General features: G+C 34.0%; 1 protein-coding gene across 1 annotated transcript in view; it reads left to right on the top strand.

Annotated features, from left to right (window-relative positions):
- SATB1 (SATB homeobox 1) overlaps positions 1–15,579 on the top strand; it is a 76,257-nt gene that overhangs the window by 30,501 nt on the left and 30,177 nt on the right. The window contains exons 7-9 of the mRNA XM_025043641.1: positions 1–213; positions 7,407–7,619; positions 15,495–15,578. The exon at positions 1–213 is cut by the window's left edge and continues 302 nt beyond it. Of these exons, the coding sequence (XP_024899409.1) occupies positions 1–213; positions 7,407–7,619; positions 15,495–15,578 (510 nt within the window). The remainder of the gene's footprint in view (positions 214–7,406; positions 7,620–15,494; position 15,579) is intronic.

Here is a 15,579-nt window from a genome sequence, read left to right as displayed (position 1 = left end):
GCAGTGAACAGACTTTTAGCCCAGCAGTCCTTAAACCAACAATACTTGAACCACCCACCCCCTGTTAGTAGATCTATGAATAAGCCTTTGGAGCAACAGGTTTCAACCAACACAGAGGTGTCTTCCGAAATCTACCAGTGGGTACGTGATGAACTGAAACGAGCAGGAATATCCCAGGCAGTATTTGCACGTGTGGCTTTTAACAGAACTCAGGTCAGTTTTGTTTTATTTGTTCAGGTTCTTCTCTCTCTTTTGCTCTCTTTTACTCTCTTTAGTCCCATCTATACTAACGTTTATTCTTTTACTTTGTACTAACATTTTACCCTTTCTCTTCATGTGATCATATTGTCTGTCCCTGGTGGTGCCTAAATTTTATCATTCCTTTTCCAATCATAAAACTCCTCTACCATAAGCTATATACAGATTGATCCTGATTCGGGAGTCTTGAAAGAATACATTAAATATCAAAAATGTTTCAAACTGGCTTTACCTGTACTTTTACATAATGGTGGCAGGTTGAGAATTTTCATGACTTGGTCAAGGCCATTGGTGGGACTCCAGGCTTCTAGCCTACTGTCTTTCCCATGTTACTACCCATCTCAAACATGAGTATATAGCTGTGCCCCATTGAAGTTCCTCTACAACTTAAAAAAAAAATTGGGGACTCAATAGCGATTTCTGCCGTTTAATCCTGAGTAGCCATTTAGAAAAAAAAAAATGACTTATTAGCATAAAATGTTTCTTAGCTTTGTCCTCTCCCCTCTTCACATTGTTAAGTGTTTTTCCCAACCTCATTATGAGGCCCTGGGGTAGGTTTTGTCTGCAGGCCTCGTCTGCAGACTTCTCTCTGAGATCTGCATATGCTTCTTGTGTCCTCACCTTTGTCCTCCTGCGCAAATTCCTATGAAGATGTAATCATCATGGAAGAGGTTTAGACAGACAGAGAAAAAGGGTGATATTATATGTGAGAGCCCTAATATAAAGATATGTGAAAAGTCCTAAACAAATTCATTCTATTAAACTGAATGAGAGGATTTTTTCATTTCTTTTTTTGGAAACTGGTATGATACATGTGGCATTTATTTTTGGCCCAGGCACACAAACATACACCAGAAAACCCCCTAAGAACATGTAACCTTGATTAGAATGAGGACATTATGTCTTTTCGACTTTCTTCTATTACCACTGTCCTCTCTTCAATTCTTTGGGGGCCCTGATTCATACTTTTCTCTCATATATGTTATTACATGTTTGTTTATTACATTATTATAAGAATAAAATTCTGATACAAAAATAATCTAGTATTAATTCCTGTTGGCAGAGTTTCTATACCTAGGAGGATCCCAGCTGTGACTTATTTTTGGTTTGCCTTAACTGGATTGTAAGTTAGGAGGCCTGGCAAAGCCTTTAACTCAGTATTTATTTTCAGTTTCTTTATCTTTTTTTTTTGTACATCATTTGTCTGTTTTTAAAAGACAAGTTGCAAATGTTATGTCAGGTTAAAATTGTATGGTTTTTACCTAGTTCTATATTTTTACAACTTAAAAAAAAATGTTTATTATTAGCTGGTATATTTAATATGACACCAAATTCAGCTGGAGGTAATTATTAAAGAAAATAAAATGAATGAATGAATCAGTCAACAGTCAACCTTCTAGATACTCCTGTTTCTGGCAGTATTCATTTTTGTAAATGGGAGTAACTGCTAGTAGTTCTTAGTACTAGGTGAAAAATAGGTCTTTATATAAAAAGTTCAATAAAATGCTTGTTGTATGGAATTAAAAGCTCACGAAGACAATATTGACATAGACACAAATGACATACAGATTTACTGATAAGCATTTAAAAAACCGAGTAAATTATTTCTTAAAGCATGAAGGAAAGTGTGTTTTACGTGGTGAAAAATGACAGGAGTCCAGGGGAGGGAGGTCAGGGTGATGTAGTTTCTCTTCTCTTAGGTTATGATGTCATAGCCATTACTCTATAAAGAGTTGACCATTTGTTCTGCCTTTGGTTCTCACATTGACAAATTCTATAGGTACATATAGGATTCGTTACTGGAAGAATTCTCTTTTATGCCATATTAATCTCTTTGAAAAGGCTGTCATCTCTGGGTTAACTTCAAAAATAGTGGCTGTTTTGCTGAGGGTAGAGGAGAATAAAAACCTGGTACAGCTTGATATCAATCTCTGTTTATTAATGATAGCCAATTTAGAAAAAGTCATTACCAAAATATTATTTGGAGTCCTGGATGATAGAGAGGTTTGGTTTTAAATCCTTATATTGGTAATTGGTTGGGCCATATTTGAAGCTGTTTGATTTAACTAAGAGTAATTTTCTATGTACATTGACGTGTTCACTTTTGGGGAACTAGCTTTTGAACACAAGCATACTTGTATTTTTGGTGGTCATTCTTAAAAACCACACACATGCATGCATGTGAACACAGCTGCATTTATTTTAATGATTATACATTCATATGAATGCATGTAGTGTGTTTATTTCAAACTGTATGCATTTCAGTAAAAGCAGGTGCGGAGTGAGTGTATGGTGTGAGTGTGGAGTACGAAAATATACATGCTGATGCATATGTATAGAAAGGAGCTCTGCAGAGTTAAATCACACATCATACATTGTGTGCACTTATTACAATGTGCAATTCCAACTCCAAGTTTAAAAATTAATGTAAAATATGTACATTACCAATACAAAGTTACATGATCAGAAAAAAGATTGGTGCCCTATAAGCACTATGTTAAAACACCAGTATAATAGATAATGCTGTTATGACTTGAGAAAATTCAGTCATTGACATCTCTATATAACTTTAAAATCCTGGATTTCATATTTTAATTTTTAATAGGGGAATTTTCTTATTATAATCGGGTCTCCTAAATTAAATCATACTCCTCTCTTAAGACTTTCACACATGACTATTTTTTTTAAAAAGTCTACCTTTTCTGAAAATTTATGGTGAAATTTATATAATTACTTGTTTTAAAGACTTTTTCCCCATTTGAATTGATGTGCATATGTTCTTTAATTGCTACTGAAGACACCAGCTTTTAGCATATGCCATTCATTCAGTTATGCCTAGTTGATGTCTTTTTAATGGAAACCTATGGCTAAAAATAATTGCTGAAACTTCTAGATTTATACTTTTCTATAGTTTTTAACTCACTTCTCTGTATTATTACTATTTAAGGTTGTGATAGGAGAAAATACGTTCTTTAATGCCTTTTAAAAACTAAAACCCAGAGTTTAACTCTGATTGCATTCTGTGTCCCCCCTCCCCCCACCTCTTGTCTTTGGCACACTTTATTTTCCAGTAAAATAAAGAATGAAGATGGATTATTCAAAACTGATAACAGTAATGGACCATCATGTAATGTTTTATTGAATTTGAGTTCTGTAAATTACGTGGTAGAGAGAAATTTTCCTGCTTAAGTATAACAGAAATTGCTACTGTGTTTCTATAATTCTTCACAGTGTAATTTAAGAAAAGTCCACTATCCATATCACTATTAAATAAAAGGTAAAAAGGTGCTATTACCCCAATGTGACAGCTCTCGCTTAGCCTCCCAAATGACAGAGATAAATGTGTCTGCTTATAACTTACTTGGCATGAGTCCAGCATAGTAGGTAGAGTTTGAAAATAGTCTTTCACCTGGACTTGTGATTAAAAATTCACCAACAACAGAGGCAGGTAGCCTCGAAGAATATTTCACATATTTTCTTTTTAGGAGGGAGGTTTTATCAAATCATATTTTTCTTTTGAGGGCTTTGAAGTTCCATGAAACTGATAAAATCTATTTGAATCAGTGATTATGTTCAAAGAGGAGACAAATGGGAGGCCAGACAGGCTTTTTGTTCAGATTGGCAGTCTCTTTTGCTTATCTGCTGTTTTAAAGAATTCATAATTAGCATTTGGAAGTACTGATAATATTTATTGAAAGATTTTTTCTTTCTTTTACAATTACTAATGAATTTTACTTGTAATAACTTGTAAATTCTTTTTGGAACATAAAAAAGGTTTAAGAATTCATCAGTAAGTTCACTTTTTAATGGAAGAAATTAGAATTCTCACTTAACCACCATGTGATGACAGTGCAGAATCATTTTGTTTCCATATATAGAGCACATATCAAATTATTTGAAGATGTGAAGTCCCAATGAAAAGCGGGTTCTCATTTCCAATAAAATTAATATTCATGAGGAGCTGGTAACTTACTACATAACAAATTCCCAGATTCTTTTCAGAAACAAGAATGGCTAATGATTTTGTTTAATTTTGTTCAACAAATTTGAGTACCTATGGTACACAAAATTGATATATTTTAGTCCTGGTGTTTTAGTATATTCTCTGAGATAGTAAATAAGGTACATGATGACCTTGACATATTATTTTTTAGCATGAAGAATTGTTGGTAGGATATCCCTCTTACTATCTTCTTTGGATTACTATAAATGACCTTGACCTAACTTGGCAAGCCTGAACTGTATTTTCGACTATGGAAAATGGGAAACGGGCCACATACATCTTGAATCCATAAATGCAGCTGTTCAAGTAACAACAACCTGAACAGGACCAAAACATTCATTCCCATATCTGGATTCTAATAGCAGTCATTTTGCATCCAGAATTATTCTCAAGTGACATGATTTTTTTTCTTTTGTAATTAACACATTCTAATCAAAACATTTTCTAACAATATTTTCAAGCGTTTCCACCAGGGGGCACTCCCCTCATTGAAAGCCTGGGCCAAAAAAAAAAAAAAAAAAAATCAAACCCAAAGGTTTCTAAAACATCCGAGATGTCTACACTGGTTGCTTAGAGCTCTTTGACTGTTCAAGGTTTGAAATACCACGTTAGACCGTCCACATAGTACAAGCAGAAAAACTGTACTTGTTCCAATCAGATAATTAAGTAGAAATAAAATGCCCCTAAAACACTTTATATGCTAAAATAGGAAGTCATGCCAACATCAGAATATGGATGGAGAAGTTTCTAAAGTCTCTCCCAAGTGACCTGCTATCTTCTGCTCAGTCTCATGTTAGCAAGACTTGATAGAGAATATTATTATATATATTTTTATGTGTTTGCTTTTCTCACTATAGTTCTCTGCTGTCTCTGGAAACATTTTTAATACAAAGAGATGAAATATTTTGTTATTTGAAATTTATAAATGTCTAATTTCAGATCTCCCAAATATAATAACATCCTAAATATTTATAGGCTCTCTTTTGACCTAATGTATTTTTTAAGTTACTAAATACTTAGTATAGGTAAACGTCTTACCAAGTGCCACATAGCTTTTCATTGAAAGCTCACCTTGAGTAAATTAATAATTACCATTAGAATTTACCCATGGGTAGCATATCTTATTCTTAAGTTTCTATCACCCATTTGTAATTTTTTCCTTTTGTGGTCTGAATAATTAATCTACTTAGTAAATATTTATCAAACACCTGTAGGTACCATACTGGGATGACAAAATGAGTATTAGATTATTATACTTAAGGAATTTATAACATTCTATTTTACTGTATGTTTCTCTCTCTTTCTCTCTCTCTCTTTCTGTATAGTTAATATATATTACTTTGCCAAGCACTTGCTTTAACACGTAACATTTGGTAGGGAACAGTGGAGAGCAAAGATGATTTTTTTTACACCTATTTGCAGACATTTTTTTTGAGATCTGTATTTTTTGGTTCCAATATGACACATCAGAAACACAGTCAATCTGATTACTTGGCCTTGTGCAAATTAAATAGCTAAATGATTGACTGCCTGTTTGACTGAATTTTAGTTAAATTGACTGGATGTTTTGCTCTTGTATAAACACAGTTGCAACATTGCTTGTCAGTATTAAGAATGAAAGGACACATACCCTTCATTCTTCAGTCACATTTCTTATCATGAAACTGAAAGTTTGGGTCTTATTTCCAGGCTTCAGTTGCATTGATCAAGTGAGAGAATAAAATTTACTCCTAAGCCCCCTGAGCCTATTGCAGGTCCTTTTTTAATAACCTATAAGTCATTTTCAAAGTAGAGAATGCTTTTATGCTATCTGCACCTAACTGTTATATTTGGGCAATATGATACTTTATCTCTGACGAATTTGGAACAAAACTAGGTTTGTACTTCTAGGAAACCATGAAAAACCCCAAATGTTATAATCTTGGGGCTTGATTGCTTTCACATGATACTTTACTGCCCCTTCCCCAAATATGCCTTTCACCTTTTCTGTAGGGTTATTGAAAAGTAAACTTTGCAAATATTGTGTAGAGATCTTGACAACATTTTATTCTTAACTATATTGTGATAAACTGATTCTGGCTATATTCTGGCTACATTTAGAAAGCAAATGTGCCTTTATATTCCAGGCATTATTTCATGTGCAAGACTGAAGAGGAGAGGACTCCTCAGCCCCTATCAAATAGAAAAATTTTCTAATCCTATTTCATATAATCCCTTAAACAAAATTGGGGACAACCACCCATTTTTTGAAAGCATTCTTTCAAAAAACCTTTTTAAAGGTCTATTATTTGGTAAGAAAGGCACTTTGAAGGAGTTTACTAATTGTTCGTAAATTTCTTCTATCACTAATATTTTTATTCCTTGAGAAATTTGATAATCATAGAATTTGATGATAGTCTTTTCCTTGGCATGCTATGATGGATTTTTGCAATGTGAAAAAGGGGTTATATATTTTAAATTTGATTTATGGTTTCTGAAGTTCAAAATTTCAACTTGTTACTTGGAGGTATAGTATAGCAAGATAGTATTTAGAATCACTGGAGTAGTCAGCATATAGTTTCCTTAAATGGTAAATAGAATCATTTGTCATTGACTCTAATAATTTGAAAAGTAAAGAATAACTTAAATTATCACCTGTGAAAACAGCATAAATCTTAGATGATACTTTCATTACATTTAATATGTTTCAGTTTATTTTCTAGTATTTTCTTTGAAAGTTTTATTTCTCTAGAAATAGCTTTGTATCTTTACATATTGGGCTGTTGGCATTCCACTGCCTTTGTCTAGGCAGCTTGAGAACTATACAGTTCAATGCTGTTGTATTATGAGCATTTCATTTATTCTTAACTTCCCTCCATCGTCTCCCTGTGAAAGATTTCATGGCAAGTTAAGCTACTCAAAGGAAGGAGACCAATTAGGCAGTTTCAGTTTATGTTATATGTAAAGCAGATGCTTAATAAAATTAAGAATACAATTGAGGCTCTCTTCTCTACCACTTCAATTGTAACTAATATATTCCTATGTAGAATTAATGCTTCTGACTGTTCATTTTCTAAACTGAGTGGAGAAGAAAAGGGAAGATCATCGCTGGCTGGGCCGGGAACAAGAGCAAGCTCACTCATTCTGTGCCTTTCATTCTCTGCAGGGCTTGCTTTCAGAAATTCTCCGAAAGGAAGAGGACCCCAAGACTGCCTCCCAGTCTTTGCTGGTAAACCTTCGGGCTATGCAAAATTTCTTGCAGTTACCGGAAGCTGAAAGAGATCGAATTTACCAGGATGAAAGGGAAAGGAGCTTGAATGCTGCCTCGGCTATGGGTCCTGCCCCCCTGATAAGCACACCGCCCAGCCGCCCTCCCCAGGTGAAGTCTGCCTTTCCTCCTTGCTCTCCTTTTGCTTTTTAAAAACTGTCCGGTGAAGAATTTCAACAAGAAATTAGAAAGATGGATGTAGATTTTTTTTAAAAAAATAAAAATTTAGTTGCTGGAAGAGAATTTGGTCCCAAATCACTAATTATGATATAAAAACAATAAGCTACTAATTAGAGGAAAGAAAATTGCTTTGTGTTGCTTCATCTGTGGGGTTCTTTGGGGGTGAAAAGTAGTATTTAAATGGGATATTTGTCTGTGCTACTACTAAGTAGGTTATTTTAAACTCAATGGGGAAAAAAGTTAGAAAGTCAGTTTTATTCCTATGTTTTAGAACCACCATTTGAATAGTAAATAAGTAAAAATAAATAGATAATTCCATTTGTATTTATTCTTTCCAATACGAAATGCAGCTGGTACCAATTACACATCATCTCGTTTGTAATCTTTCATAATTAAGTTTAATATAATCCTTGAAGGCAGCTTTAAATGGGGCTGATAAGGAATTCCATCTATATTTCCAGAAATGGGCACATTTTCTGTTTTCCAAATTTTTACACTTTTGGGGAAGGACCAGTGTCACCTTCCAGGTAACACACAAGGCCAGACTCGATGGGCCGAGGGACAAAAATGTGTCTGTATTGGTATTTTTTTTAAAAAATTAAGTTTAAAAGTTAACCTTATAACTATTATGAGAATTCAAGAAGTTAATTTTCAGTATAAACCATTAGATAAACGTTTGATAGTGGATTAGACTCACAATCCATAAGCAAATATATTTCTTACACTTTTAATTTGTGGTATGTACAACTCTTTAAAATAAGGTTAGCTAAAACTGGATAAAAATTGAATACAGAATATAAATTTAAAGTATGTAACATACTGTCATAATGAAATTGTATCTTGACGTTAATTTCTTTTTATTAGTAAAAAATAATAATATGTTTCCAAGTATAGAAATATAGAAAAAACTTATTCAACACTAAAAATGAAACTGGTACAGATGCTTGATAAATAGGGAATAGACAAAATATTCAGCCACTTGTCGAGGATCTTAATTATGTTCTGAAATGGTTATACTTTACAAATGTTGTATAAATCCATTTTCTCCATTTTATTTAATGAAAATCAACTAAGTCTTGATGTCCATAGGAGCAGACTATAAGGAAGTCATTGCTGTAATTGTGAATAAGAAACACATGTTTTTCTAGCAGAAAAGAATGGCATTTGTATACATACATACATATTCACTTGCCTATATACACACACACAGTTATTGAATTTGACCTGTAAAGCCTTCTTTAAAATATTTCTTAAAAGAATGAGGAACTCTTTATATAGATATATAACTTTGGTAAGAGTAACTAAATAAAAAATATTGTACTTTAGACTTGGTTAATACAACTGCTGGTATTTACAGTTAATATACATACCATCATTAGTTAACTTTCCTCTGTTATCACTGAAAGGCCTCTGGTCAGAGAGTTATCTTACTTATCATTTAATCTGCAAAACTAACAAAAGAATGGCTTACTTAAGACCAATAAGAACTTTAGCATTCAGCATCTCTTTTTCTAAGAAAAAAATATTCAAATATTTGACCTAGTGATTCTTAATACAGCCTTTGTTTCTAATTTTTCTAGGATTTTAATGCTTTCCTTTTCCAAATGTTATTCTGTTATCCTTATTCATTAAGGTTTTTTTCTTTACCAAAGTTACATTAATTCTTAAGTGATATTTCTTTTTATATCCTATTAAGATACTCTTGAGTAGCTTTCCTATATATATGTGTGTGTATACACACACACACACATACACACACTCATGTCTAAAGACTATAACTGCTGATAAGTTGGGATAGAAAATATAATTCGTTTTGGTTTGAATTATTGATTAACTGGTTGATCCACCCTTAACTGTATTTGTTCTCAAGAAAGGTTGAGGCAAGCCCTTAGCTAGGAGAGTCAACCAATGATGAACATATAAAGTGTGTAAAATTCTTTCAAAGAAAATATTTTTTCTATTAATGCAGTATTATTGGACATCTAACCAAATTCTGAAATGATTATCTGATATATGTGTATAATTTTATTTCACTGTTATAATATAAATCTTTACAGTATCTTATTTGCCTCACTGAGAATCCTTTTGCATTATTTAATGTTATTATAATAGAGCTCACAACCAGTTTGTTCACCTTTTATTCTTTAATAGTAATTCAATGAATTAAATTTTGAGAATATTTTAATGGATTAAAAGCATTATCAATGTCAAACGAGTCTTTTAGATTTGGGAAAATGTGTTAAAGAGCAGTTGAATTAGTACTGTTTTGAAGCAATTGAAATCTAATGCTTAAACTGGAACCCATACACCACACCTAAGGTTTTAATACGCTTTTACAAATGATGAAAATAGAAGGGGAAAAAAGGATGAAACCACGGACACAGAAACAGGCTGCAAAATTTTGTCTTTTTTTAATTTTCTGTTTCGCCAGAGAAGAGTCTATGCGAAATCACTGTGCATTTCATTTTCCCCCAAGAGATTCGAAACATATCTTGACACAAGTCTCGGGCTTCAGTTAGACCCGAAACCTGATTTCTTTCTGAAGAATTGCATATTTCAAGGAAAAGGTCCATCCCTCTCAACTCACAGAAGACCCCGCCCACCCTTAATTCTGAGAGGTTGGGTTCTTTTCCAGCCCTTCTGTAGAGTTTAGGTCATGCGAAAGATGATTCGGACGTCCTTGGTTCATACCAGACCGGGGACCTAAACTGTTAAGAGACTCACATTGTAAATCATCTTCAAGAAAGGACTCCCCTGGTTTTAGTCAGGGCCCAGGTTTTATTCTTAGAAATACCTCCCCTGGAAAAACCCACACTAGCCTTAGAAATCGCCAGAGCTCTTGGCTGGCCCTGCCTGGGTGAGAGGCTTCTTGTGCAGAGCTGTGTCTTGTGTTTCAGTAGGGGCAGCCATGCTGTGGGCTGCTTCTCACCGGGGCAGTAGGCTCTGGGCCAGACCTGCTTACTGACAGCGTATTTTCACAATTGTACATGCTCTAATTCAAGAAAGAAGAACACCGTGCACTTGATAATGGTTCACAGTTTTCTCAGCACCTTCATGTACATTAATTCATTGAATCCTCAGACCAACCTTTTTGTGGGAGAGAAGATGAGAAAACCAAGTCTGAGGTTTAGCCAGAGTTTTCCAATCCTGATAAGTCTGTTAATCTTCCCCCACCTCAGGCCACCTCCTTAAAACACAAATGGACGTTTTAGAAAAGGGAAAATGAAACTTGGGGACCTTTTGTTTGTCATTGAGGATGAAAAGTTTTATTGTTAGATTAGGAGAGGAAGACACATGAGAATATTCTCCTGACAGAATACAATGACTATTTGACGAGTGATCTATGAGCATTTCTGAAATTGTGGAGCAAGTAGCCCCTTCCAGTCTTTCGTTGTATAAAAGCACCCGGTCCCTCCAAAGCTCCCTGATCTTAAAGGTTTCTTTTCTCACTTTTCTTAGCAAATTTTCCAGATGAGCTTATTAGAGAAATTTTATTAGTAATAATTAATGTTTATTTTTCTGAGAATTCTCTGTTTTACAGAACAGATCAATTTTAAGTTGAGGACTTCTATTTAGGTGTGCGCTCATTCTGGTTTTATTTGTGTGTTTTAATATGCGTGACTTTTGGAGTTACATTAGCAATTTCTGTTTTCACAAGGACTATTTGAAAGCATATAATTATCAAGTTACAACTTTGTATTAGTTATATAATTCTTTTTTTCCTTTATTTTTTTACATCTCCTTATGTAATTCTTTTATTCTAAAGATGTGATATTTTATTACAATGCTTTAGAAAATGTATGAAGTTCATATAAGCAATATATAATTAATTTGGTAGCTATACTCCTTTGTCACTTTACACTAAATCCTCCTATAATATAATGAAACATGGGTCCAGTTATGGGCAGCAACTTAATATGTGATTAATGTTTTATTTGTTATGAATCCCTTGACCAGCATTATTTTAAGATCTTTCTTATGTGCTTGTAAAGTGTGTCCCATTAATAGTCATTTTTTAAAAGCTAGAGGACTTTTAAAAGTCCAGATTTCGAAAATATTATTTCTACAGAAGAAAGAAAAGTGTAAAAAGATAGAACCATAATACTAAACACCATTAATATATAAAAATTTGAGAATGTGGACTATGTTCCAGCACCAATAAAATGCCTTAAAATAGCACATTTCTTACATAACATTATTACTAAGAAAACATGTATCGTTTACATACCTTGAAATGTAAATTCAGATTGGCTTTGTAAAATTAATGATAAAGCCATTCACTACTAAAAATTAGACATTAACGAGCTAGGCTTAGCAAAGGGCCACCAACAAACGGGTCCAGCATGTCTTTAAAAAATAAGAATTTTTTCAAATAAGTCCCCTGTAACATCATGACCTCAGTATTGTTGCAGTGGTTTCTAAGATAAGCACTAACATCAGACAGACTTAGGTTTAGATCTCATCTTTCCTTGCCCATGGACAACTTTTTTAACTTCTTCGTTTTAAGAGCATTTTATCAATTTTTTAATGGGGAGGTAATGGTGCCTACTCAGGCTGTTGTGCAGCTTAGAGTTAATGTGTGTTAGCATGACACACAGCACGTAATAAGCAACTAATAAATGTTAATGTTTATTATTCTCATAATTATCATTAAAACTACATCAAACTTTGTGTGTGTCCATGCTCACACGTGTGTGCTATGTGCTTGCAGGTAATTGCTCCTGCCTCACGGAGCAGCATATTCACAATCAAGACCACAGAATAGTTTATTTAGTGTAGTATGCCCGCAGTGAATAGGTGAATAGGACGTTTGTAGTATGTATAGTTCATTTTGTAATACGATTTGATGCATACAGCAGTACATGAAGAAACAAAGTAGAATTTTCATGGAAAATTTGTGTCCTACTTCACGATGGTAGGAACTAAAAAGCAGCCCCCAGCACTGCACCTTATCCCACGTGGGAAGGTTGATAGCAGAAGCTCCAATTCTTAACTACTTCCCCGGCGCCGTGGTAATGATGGAGTAGTACACCCCACCTTGATAAAAGCTATTCGGAAAGCAACTGCATTCATTTTACCTCCTGTGCTATTTGCGGAGAAAAGCTGAAGAGTAGTTTGTTTTGCCTGGAATGAACTACTTTATGAATTTTAATGTGTGATATAATATTAAAAGCTAAACCAGGATTAAAGAAGATTTTTTTTTTGTACTAAGCTAAAATAGTACTTAGTAGATTGAGGTATAAAAGATTTTTGTTTCCATTTTTACCTGGGGAAAAATTCAGCTTTCATACTTTTGAAAAGCTGTCCAAGTCAGTTCCCCCTTAAGCAATGGCTTGTGTTTAGGAAAAAATGCGATTCCAGAATTCTAATAGCTTATCTATGATAAGATGTGTATCTGAGCCAACGAGATGATAAATAAGAGCTTTTCTAAATCTTTTTTAAAGGAGCGATACAGTTTCTTACTTTGTTTTTAAAAGTTGTAGCTCTCACTTTCTTTAAAATTTTTTTTTTAATATTTCATGTGTACTTCTTTTCCACTTTTGATTGTGTTGGCTACTAGAAAACTATTATTTGATTTTTTCCCCCCCCCGTAATTTAAAATTCTTGCTTTTTGGTTCAAGTTATACTTGCATTTGAAACAAAAATTTAAACCAAAGAAATTTTTAGAAACAAAATCACAGGGTTGCAACAAATGATTATAGCCCACCCGGAAGATAAATTCTTAAACGTAATTTTTACAAAAGAATGCAAATTATTTTAAAAACATGAAACACTAAGTTTGCAAAGCCTGCTCTCTTAACTATGGCTAAGCAGATTGCTACCAAGGAACTATTTCTTTCCAATGTACTGGACTTCATGCCTCCATTTCCATAACATTCAGTTTTCAAAGCGATTGAAATGGCTTTTCTTTTCTCTTTCATTTAAGCAGTGAGAAAAATAGGTATTAAAAGGGACCCCATGGGGTGATCAAATCTATCCTTCTGCCTCAAAGCAAGACCACCCCAGAGCAAAGTTGCGAATCTCACCAAAGCAACTTTGTAGGCAATTTATGGTAATGCGTTAACTCTTCTGGTTCCTAGAGGGCTATTTAGCAGATTATTGCTTCAAAGCCCTGTGTAGGTTCTTAATGGCCTCTAGTCGTTAATGTGTACCTCTGTGAGTGCCCTTGCTCACTGGAGTCAAAGAGCCAGAAGGGGAACCCTGGAAATCCAGCCTAGTCTCTTGCCACTCCTGTCTCTATTCATAGGCAAATGAGCCTCATTCGACCTCACCTTCTGTGTTCTCGCTTCAGGCATGTGGTCCCACCATTTGATAGCATTGTCCTTTCAGTGTTTAGGGTGTCAGGGAGGAAGACCCTGGCCGCATCTTCAAGACAAGCCGGAAGTGAGTTATTTTGCCAACTGGCTAGAAGTTTGAAGGATTAGGAGGCATGTTCTTAATGGTCTCGAATTTGCTAAGTGCAAAGAATTGAATAGCCTAAGGTAGCCTCTGTCCCACTTTTGATGCCAAGTATTTTAGGACAGGGCGAAATAAACCTGGAAGACTTTCAATATGATTTAGGATGCCATTTAGTGCCAAAAAATCATTCATTTATTCTAAAATGTATTCTATTCTTTAGTATTTATAATATATGTGAGAAATGGTCCAAGATGGTAAGTTTCTAGAGAACAAAAATTTGGGTTCTGTAAAGAACCCTAAGAAATTAGATCCTTAATGTTTCACACTTTGCTGGGAAAAACATGGTCCTGCATTTGTGGTAACTTTTCATTTACATTTTCATCAGTTTCTCAGTAAAAAAAAAAAAGCAGCTACATAGTTCGTAAGTAAATTTACCAGGCTGGTTAATATAACTGCATAATAAAAATTAAATTTGGAGTTTTAAAGATTAATAATAGTATTAATAAATTTTGAGGATGTGATTTAATTTTCCCCCTAAAATTTCATAGCACTTTTCTGCTGATAGCTGCGTATCATTATTACCAAAGGCATCAATACTAATTTTTCACTCAAGATTATACATTTCGAATATATTTTTAAAGTCCCTGATTTTATATTTTGGGTAACTTGCAGCAGCGTTTTATTAAATATTGTGAAACATTTTCTTATAGTTTGATTCCACAAATCAAAAAGAAATAGTTATATACAGGGGTGCCAGGAAAAGATGAAATAATTATACAGAACAGCTTGGACATGCACGTGTAAAACGCAACTTGCCTTTATGATAATTAAGCAAGGAACTCTACCTGTTTCATGGATGGATAGAAGATTTAAATATGCAGCTCTGCAAATGGCTTTGTTATGGAAGATTTTAAAAATGAAACATAAGAGAAAAAGGCATAAAAAAGAATCTAAAATTAAAAAGGCCATAGTATATAATAGCTATCAGTGATGCAATTGTCTGTTAGGCACCAAGCACCCAGTAAAGATACAGCACTGTGCATTATGATTTTAATTGTGAATTTCCTTTGTTAGGATTGCGGTGGAAGCTAATTGGGAAACAATTAGTTTAGGGTTTTCAAGTCTTTGAAACTATTGCGTTTTCCAGAAAACTTACTTTATGGCTTTATAATTCCTGGTTGTCAGCTGGCAGTTGCTGTCATATTACAGAAGCAATCACCTGTGACAAAGTGACTTCCTTAACTTAAGCAATCTGATGTCGGGGTAATAACTAATGTTGAATGACTGCACTGTTGATCACCTTGATCGTAAAAGGAGCAGCAATGTCCAGTTTGGATGCTGAGCCCGAGAAGCTTCAAAACAATTTGACCAATGAAAAATGACAGTCATGTTCAAAATGTTTTGTAGGTGAAAACAGCTACTATTGCCACTGAGAGGAATGGGAAACCAGAGAACAATACCATGAACATTAATGCTTCCATTTATGATGAGA

This window comes from Pteropus alecto, unplaced genomic scaffold (genome assembly GCF_000325575.1).
Source record: "Pteropus alecto unplaced genomic scaffold, ASM32557v1 scaffold92, whole genome shotgun sequence".
NCBI lineage: Eukaryota > Metazoa > Chordata > Mammalia > Chiroptera > Pteropodidae > Pteropus > Pteropus alecto.
Note: the sequence above shows the minus strand (reverse complement) of the source record. Positions and strands in the feature narration are given on the sequence as shown.